The sequence below is a fragment of the Glycine soja genome, chromosome 17 (assembly GCF_004193775.1).
Source record: "Glycine soja cultivar W05 chromosome 17, ASM419377v2, whole genome shotgun sequence".
Classification (NCBI taxonomy): domain Eukaryota; kingdom Viridiplantae; phylum Streptophyta; class Magnoliopsida; order Fabales; family Fabaceae; genus Glycine; species Glycine soja.
The window spans coordinates 6,547,318-6,556,162 of NC_041018.1; the positions used below are offsets into that span (position 1 = coordinate 6,547,318).

General features: G+C 34.9%; 2 protein-coding genes across 2 annotated transcripts; both read right to left on the minus strand.

Moving 5' to 3' along the window:
* Positions 1-135: 135 nt before the first annotated feature.
* LOC114392306 lies at positions 136-690 on the minus strand. The gene has a single exon (XM_028353385.1). It carries the CDS (start codon positions 636-638, stop codon positions 366-368), a length of 273 nt encoding a protein of 90 aa, XP_028209186.1. The 5' UTR covers positions 639-690; the 3' UTR covers positions 136-365.
* Positions 691-2,204: 1,514 nt separating this feature from the next.
* LOC114393156 (protein NBR1 homolog) lies at positions 2,205-6,815 on the minus strand. Its single transcript, XM_028354417.1, has 7 exons — positions 6,633-6,815; positions 4,367-5,721; positions 4,162-4,288; positions 3,842-4,081; positions 3,559-3,708; positions 2,841-3,420; positions 2,205-2,660 (listed from the first exon to the last, which is right to left on the minus strand). The coding sequence occupies exons 1-6, from the start codon at positions 6,654-6,656 to the stop codon at positions 2,878-2,880; spliced, it is 2,439 nt and encodes an 812-aa protein (XP_028210218.1). The 5' UTR covers positions 6,657-6,815; the 3' UTR covers positions 2,205-2,660; positions 2,841-2,877.
* Between the last annotated feature and the right edge of the window lie 2,030 nt (positions 6,816-8,845).

An 8,845-nucleotide genomic window follows, 5' to 3' on the forward strand; every position in this document is an offset into this window, starting at 1 on the left:
GGTAAACTCTTTCCTTTTTCCTTCTTCCTTTACCACTAAATCAGCTTTATACCTCTGCCAAATTTTGATATTGATACTCACAAGTCACAAGAAGGAAGGTTGAAATAAACAATAATAAAGTAATAAACCATGGCATGCTATAATAAAAATAAGCTGTAGATATACCGATGTATATGCTTCATTAATAGTTCATGGGAAAGTTTAGTACTAATGTACTACTACATATATAAAACACTCCGGGGTTAAGCAAACATAATGGCTGGCTATGCAGGCATTTATTTCACACAATCATATTGCTGATTTTGATGTATGTATTTGGTAGTTTTTTTTTTTATGACAAACTAGGCTTGTGGCTATAAGCTTTCTTAAGGCCTATAGGTCTTCCACTTGTGCAATTCAAAGCCACCCTTGTTCTTCTTGGCGATGCACTGTTCCCTTTCAACATCCACAACTTCACCACCCTCAGTCTCAGGAGTGGTTTCATCATACTCAACCCTTTCATTAGAAAGGGTGTTGTGATGGCTGTGTTGGTTGCTGAAGGCTAGGTGAGCATTGGGGTAGCGAGGGACATCTGTGAGAACACTCTGTGTCCTATGAACTTTTGATATGTGGGCGTGGTAGTCCTCCGAGCGCAGCATTGTTTTCTAATGGTTAAGGATAGGTAGGAATAACAAGCACACGATTAATCTGCTATCACATGCTGCAATTTATAGCCAGAATGGCAGGTATAACAACCTTTTTTTATTCTAAAATTGATTTGCCTTGAATCTAATTCCTTGGATTTTTATCACTTCCAAAAGTAGATTCAACTCATTAAAGTAGATTCCATTGCTCCAAGGAATCTAATTCCATGGCAGAGCAAGCCACATAAGGGGGAAAGTAATCTCCAGCATACTCCTTTTAATACATTTTTTTTATTATTAATTGAAATTTATTAAAAAAATATGTAACTATGACCAAGACTCATTTAATAATAGTGTTTACTAACATTTGTCAATTGAGGGAAAGGGCAAGGGAGAGGCAGACTAGGTGTGTGTTTGGGAAACATTTGCCTCCAACATAAGCCACATTTAGTTCAATCCAAGATTGGAGTTTTCTTCTTTCTTTTTTTTTCTTAAGAAAGCTTAAAGGGATGTTTTGGGAATATATAAGGCTGACTTAGTGGTTGAGAATGATACCGAAGGCAGGGAGAGGTCTTAGGTTTGAATCTTTCCCGCTTACATTTTTAATAAAATTAATAAATTAACATTTATTGATAAAAAAGAAAAAAGTGACGCTTCGAAGCTTTAAAATGCTAACTAAACACACTAGAAAGTTGGAGCTAACATCTACCTAACAAATGGTACTGTAATGAAAAAGAAAATTGATAATGGTTCTTATACGGCCAGAATTGACATGTGAATAATTGAAAGTAGCTTGCATAGTAGAGAGACATATTTTGGGCCAAACAAGTAGAAAGTTATCTAGAGATAGAGAGATTCCTTTACTACAACTTTTTTAATTTGGATGTCAGTTCACACAATTCTTTTAAAGTTCTTGTCATGTATTCTTGTCAACACTAACATGATTCCATCCAAGAACAGAGCATTCTAGCAACAGATTGTTTTGGTAGACGGTGGACACAACACAACCCGCGACACCATTTTAAAAGGATTTATTATGAGCAATAATACACCAGCCTGTATATTTATATCGAGTACTCCATAAGGCTACGAAATTACGAATCTCCATTTAACACTCAGTATCCTTCCCTTACATGACGCAAATAATGCAATTTCAAAGACAAATATAGAGATGACTCTATATTACGACTTAAGAGAATGATGATGATAATAAAAAACCTAATGAATTACTATAAATTAGATTAGATTAGATTAAAAATAATCATTTTAAAGACATTACAATTAAAAATTTGAGATCTTCAAATTTAAAATGATCTTTCAAATTACAATCGATTTTTTATTCTCTGTAATTTGATAAAAAAAAACTGCAACCTGTCTGCCCAAACACCCTCTATTTAAATGCGGTTAGAATGATAAGAATACAAAATACTACCCTAATCTTTCATATATGACACGGTACTGTTCATAAGAAATAAATTGTAGAATTAAAATACACTACAACTTATTTCTTTTAATAAATAGGATCGTAGTACTAAACTAGAATTATTACTGTCGAGAAAATGTAAGAGGGTAAACAATTGGCTCCGAACTTTCTAATGCCCATTGAAATTGTTCTCTTATATTCTGCTATAACTCATCCTCAAAGACAAGATGGTGACAGGTATGAAGCCAATAATAAAAATAAAATATCACTTCTTGCCGGCATCATGCACCCCCTCGTACGATGAGGAGGAGGAAAAAGGCCGCAAGCCTTACTAAAAAAAATGAATAATTAATTATCCACCCTTCTTTTCAGGGGTCAATTAAAGCCCCACGGTTAGATAGAAATTGGCGATTTTAAAGTTTTAATATTTTATATAAATCAAAATAACAAGGCTTAAACTGTAAAGAAGCCCAAGTCGCCACCTTTACATAAACTACTATTAACTAACATTTCAACTAAAATACTGCTCGCCGTTGATTAAATCCATAACAACACGTTTGAGGCTTCCATTGTTTTTCTCAAGCAGCCTCTTATTCATCTCTGTCACGGGAACCCTGCACACACACCCCATCACTAATCAAAACAGTTTCCAGTTGAACTTTGATTAGTTAGAGGACCGAATGGAAAATTGGAGAAGAAGGGGGGGGGGGGGGGGGGGGGGATAGAAGGTAAAGAACTTAAAATTGAAGGCATTTTGATGATAAAATAAAAGGTGAACAACCAGAACAACTTACCATCTCCCGTAACTCTGCAAGCAAATGGATGGTCCCACTACCACTCAGAAACACCACAGAGAAAGTCTAGGGATTGGTACAGATCGTACTCATTATTCCTCAAGATCTCCTTGTTCAAATCAACCTGTTTAAAACCCATCTCCTCAAGCTCTTTAAGTAGACTCTCCTCCACAGAATTAATTCCACCAGTCCCCATAGATGATGAAGGCACATCCACAGTTGAGGATTGCTGATTAGATGGAACAGCTGGGGTTGTTTCAGATAAATCAATAATAGGATAAGAAACTGATGAAGATGCCACAGGGGTTGCAGCAGGGGCTGAGGCAGCAGGGCCAACAAATGTAGCTTCATTTATAGGGAATTCATTTTCCAGCTCAAACCTTGGTTCATTATCAACCATTTGATTCACAGGTTCAATGGGAGCATTAGGATTGCGGGTTTGAAGAACAGTATCTTCCTCAGTAGGCTGGACATTGATATCTATAATCTGAGGTCCTTTAGAGCCACTGATATCAAGGGGAATATTCAAGTTCAGACCTTGAGAGGTATCATAAAATGAGTCCTGGAGAGATGCATCAACCTGTGCGTATGATAATACAAGAAAGCAAGGATATTATCACACCATTATGAGTAAAATCAAATGTCCCTCAGCCAGTATGAAGGAAAAAGAAATTCCTTCAACACTCTCATTTTACCTGTATAAGGACTCTCATTTTACCTGTATAAGGACCCAAACACGTTGGCCAAATTTATGTCCAGATGGAGTTGTCATCCTCCAGTATGATATGTATCGACCAGGTAACGGAGGTGCTGTAAAGTCAACTGCAATGTCAAGTTCCTTCTCCACAGGGACACCATCCTCGGGAACCTGGGATGTTTAATCAGAGAGAGCACTCAAAAACTAGCATGCCACAGATTCTACAACGAGCAAAAGAAACCCAGAGAAAAGCTAATAAACCTTAAAAGAAATAATTAAACTACAATATGAATATTTAGCAAACCTGTAAGTCAACTAAATGAAAGTCACTAAACTTGTCTCCTCCAATCCAAACAAGTTGAGTTCCCTTGGGCCAGACTATAGAGCCATTATTGCGTATCCGCCAGATCTTTGTAAATGCGGTAGACGGAGCCATCATTGTACCATCTATCACATTGACATCCAAAATAAACCGACTATCTAGCCTTGGCCTTGCATGCTTCAAAATGGCACCTTTCTTTAAAATATGTGGTGGTAATGTTGGCTGCAACATAAAAGAAAAAGGTTAAAATGAATAGACAGACAAGGAGGAAAAAAGACAAGTAATTGTTCAAAAGTGATTACAAAGTTTTTTGTATGTCCATATACGCATCGAGGGCCACGAGCAGATGCAGGGTGGTCCATTCTGATGTAATCTGTCCCATTACCCATTTCATTGAAACAAATGTTGCAAAGATCATAATTTTCCTTTCTGCACAAAGGACAACTTATCATTGAAACGCCCCTGAAAACAATTTCACCATAAATCCAAGCAAAACAAAGTACTTACACTTTGGATTTGAAACGAGGTCCAGTTATTGGATAGACACCACAGCCATCACAGCGGACCCCCTTATGGAACATACCAGACATTGCATCAGTGTGACTATGGCTCCTTTTAAATGGGGGCATTTTATAGTTTCCAGGAAGTGGAGGTGGCCAAGAATAATATGACCCAGGACAGTCAATGAAAGCACCAGAAGTCAATGATGTAGTCTGGGTAGAATTGTTATTAGGACCAGCAGAACTTGAGCATATCCCACTATTGTCATCCTTACTAGCAGAACTATTGACAGCCAGCATTTCACCCTTCTTGCCATCACCATCAGGGAACTGAGCTAAAAAAGGATCAAAAGGAGGGACATTGAGATCAACAGGGGCAACTCCTGCCTCCACTTGTTGAGTGGCATTGAAAGCCAAGTCTGCAGATGGGATCTGTTGACCTCTTGCTTCAAAAGTGATAGGTTCTTCAGGAACACCATTTTTTGTGAATGGACCGGTTGAAACATGAGGCTGGCAATGAGAATTTAGAACAGATTTTCGGGAAATTAAATCAGTGAGATGTTGCAGCTGATTTGAAGATGCAGCATTTGAACGTGATAAATTAGAAAGAAACTCGCGTAGTGGTTCAGGCACTAGGGAAATTAAATCAGTGAGATTTGCAGGCAGCTGACTTGAGGATGCAGAATTTGAACTTGATAAATTGGAAAGAAACTGGCATATTGGCTCAGGCACAGAGCATGAGATGTCAACTTTAACAGCATTTCCACTCAGAGATGGGTTTGGAATTGGAGATCTCAACAGGGTGGCACTATCACTATTGACACTGGCATTGGAAGCTGAGTCCACATGTGAAGATTGTGGACCCATTGCTTTAGGGATAGGTTCTTCAGGAACACTAGTTTTTGAACTTCTACCAGCTGCATCACCAGGCTGGATTAGTCCCATTTTCAAAATTGAATCAGCAAGATTATCAACCACAGGACTTGAAGATGCTGCTTTTTTAGAAAGATGTTCACGTAGCATAGCATTTCTAAACAGAAATGGGCTTGAGGCAGGACAAGATTCTATGGGGGTGGCACTTCCACTAGACCCAGCATTTGATTTACCCCCACTGTCATTGTTCATGTGTACATCAATTTTCAAGAACTTCAATTGCTGCCTCATCACATCACGCAATTCATCATCATCAACTAGAGTCACCAAGTCACCATCTTCATCAACATATCTCAGAATTAAATTTGCATCAGCACTGAAACTGAAGATAGAACATATCTTTGCCCTCAAGTCAACCATGTCAAGTTCCAGCCGATTATTCTCATCAACACGAGCACTGAAGCGCCTGAGGGTATCTCCATATTTCACCTGTCCAACAAAAAGTGATGCATTGTGCAATCCAATAAGCAAACATTTGCATGGTTATAGAACCACTCATTAAGACTTAACCAAAATGATACCCAGCTATGATATGTCAAAAGCCACAAGAGTTTTTTTATCAGCAAAGTATTGCACCAAATTTTTTTATGAAATTTCACAACGTCTGTAGGTCTTCCACAAATCACACATTATACTAAAAGATTACCAGCAAAATTAAAAAGTACGACCATACATCTGATCAAATGGATCCTTTTTAATGGTGAATGATCAACAGAATCCTTGATACATTAATCCAAAATATACCATCAATAAAACTAAAACAGTGCCCCAGTAAAATGAAAAATCCACTGGGCATATCAATTTTAATACAACTAGAAATTCATAAAAGTGAATCGGTCTAACCACATAAGGCAACCTTAGCAAAAAAACCATGAAACATCAAGCAAATGCCAGGAATGAATTGATTTTCATGAAACACGCACTAATTTGTTTTCTAGGCAAAACCAAATTGTTCACACCGAAACCTAACAAGCATTGGGGTTGGAGCCCCGTGCGTCTTTTCAAAACTCACTACATATAAATGGGTATAAAATCATAGTTCCATGCTCCGATCATCAAGACAATAAAATTAAAGGCGAGACTAGAAAAGGATGCATGTCGATTTTTATTGAACACGGTTCTAACAAAATCAACAACGAAACGAAAACAATATAACAACTATCAGACTTAAAACTTCATATCAGCTAGCAAAATCGTCACAAAAAAAAAAACGATTCATCTTCGTTTTCTCCATGCAACAATATCTAGATGACTAAACGCAGTATATCACACAACAAAAGTAATAACAAAAAAAGAAGATAATTAAAGGCCGAAAAAAAAAGGGGAATTAGGATTGGAACCTTGATCACTAGAGCAGAGTCCATAGCTCTTGGAGCGACGAAGGGAAACGTAGAAGTTACACGGAAGAAAGAGAAAACACAGAAACCCTAACCCTAATCCGAGACGAGGCTTCTTCTTCGGAACAGAATTTGGAGAGAGTTGCCAAGCTTTTAGCGTACCGGTTAGCCGCTTTAAACTGAGAGCCGGGGAGTGACATATATACACTATAATGACTTTCCGAACAAGAAATTTCTCTATTTTCACATTTTTTTAATTTCCTAAATTCATATAACTTCGTGGCAAAGCTAACCACAAAGTTATGAAATTGGATTGATTACTGTACAAGTGAGTTACTGATCTAATAAGTAGGTTAATAATTGATTTGATTTGATATATATTAAAAAAAATTTAAATTATATATATATATATATATATATATTATATATAAGTATATATAACTAATATTATTTGATAAAAAAAAATTATTCATGCTTCAAAATTTAAAATAACAATTAAAGTATTAAAGTTAATAATACAAGTTTATAAATAATAATTCAATAGCATAATTACACAAGTCCCAAATTTTTTTGGAGCATTTTGGACCGATTTGTTTTGTTTTTTTTACGCGAAACATGTTTTAAAAACCGGATCGTCAAGTTTATTCCAAACCAGGCAAGTCTGACTGGATCATCCCATGACAAATACATGTTCAGTCCAATAACCAAACCAACATGTCACCGAATCTTAATTAGACTAATTCAACCAGTTAGATCAGACTAGGTTTTTGAATTATGAGTAAATGTACAATGCCAACATAATCTTATTTATTAGCATTGTTAAATGATTGAATCAAATAAAATTAAAAAACAGATTTTAAAAAACTGAAATCTAGTGTATCTATCTATATGTATAATTATAAAAGAACTTTTTTTCTATGAGATAATCCCTCTCAAAAAATAAAATTATTTTTCTTTTAATTCATACAAATATAATTATGATATTTCTAGATTGGAGATATAAAAAAAGTCAAATCAGATATATGAAAACAAGATGGATCATTGGGTGTATAAAAATGATGAAAACAAACCATGGATTCACCTTGGACAACAAGTAAAAACTTCTATTACATGAAATTGGTGTTATTGTTTCTTTTAATTTAAGGAGATGTGTAGTACTATTTATAAGAAAGATGAAAAAAGAAGAAAATAAAATTCGGTGCAGCAATTTCAACTCACACGGTCACACACTTAAAAATTATGCATTATTAATAAATTAAATTAGCTCAAGCAAGTATGGTTATCAAACTCTCGAGTTAACTCGCTAACTCTTACGAGTTTACGAGTCCACTTGTCCTCTGCGAGTTGACTCTTGAGTAAACTCTTTTTTTAGTAGACTCTGGGTAACTCTATGAACTCTAAGTAAACTCGGTAGACTCTCGAGTTTACCACCGCGTCAACAAGTTAGAAAGTTAACAAAATTAGACCAAAATGTAAGTAATTTTTTATTATTTTATGTGTGTTTAGCATTCAACATATCTTCATTGAGCATGTTTATTCTCAAATACAAAATTCTCACCTTTAATAATATCAAACCTCTTGTTCTCTAATAACATCAAACTCTCGATGAGAACGATCTACTACTACTATAACCTCTTGTCTACTACTGATGTATTATTACTAGACTTGGTTTAAATATTTTGAACTTTATGATTTACTATTTTTCTTTATTACATTGTTGAAATGTTTAATTAATATGTTTTTTATAGATATTTTGTTATTATTTTTATATGAAGTAGACTCTTACGAATCTGCAAGTTGAGTCTACGAGTCGAATTTATAGAACTCTCACGAGTGTAAACTCTCGAGTTTGATAACCTTGCAAACAAGACATTATCAATTTACCTTGTAGCATTCAATATCTTAAACTTTGAGTCTACAATAATAAAAAATCATTCATATTTCGTTAAAATTGATAATGATGTTAATTATTTAAAATAGAAAATTGAGAATTAAGAATAGGAAATATTTAATGAATATTAGTAAATGACGTCCAAGACACAGGTTACCACATTAGTCAAATTTATGAATATAATGAAATAGTTATTATAATCCTAAGCTTTGAATTATTTAAATTACTTAAAATTAGATATAATTATTTTTACATTTTTATGAAAAAATAAATATATTTTTGTCAGACAAAACTATGTATATATAATTAAAATGATATATAATAT

Excerpts from the sequence above, each read along its gene's own strand:
- LOC114392306 (XM_028353385.1), bottom strand. The coding sequence starts at position 638 with ATGCTGCGCTCGGAGGACTACCACGCCCACATATCAAAAGTTCATAGG.
- LOC114393156 (XM_028354417.1), bottom strand. The coding sequence starts at position 6,656 with ATGGACTCTGCTCTAGTGATCAAG. Across the intron at positions 5,722-6,632 it reads ACTCTGCTCTAGTGATCAAG|GTGAAATATGGAGATACCCT; the intron begins GTTCCAATCCTA and ends TTTGTTGGACAG. Across the intron at positions 3,421-3,558 it reads GTGTTTGGGTCCTTATACAG|GTTGATGCATCTCTCCAGGA; the intron begins GTAAAATGAGAG and ends TCATACGCACAG.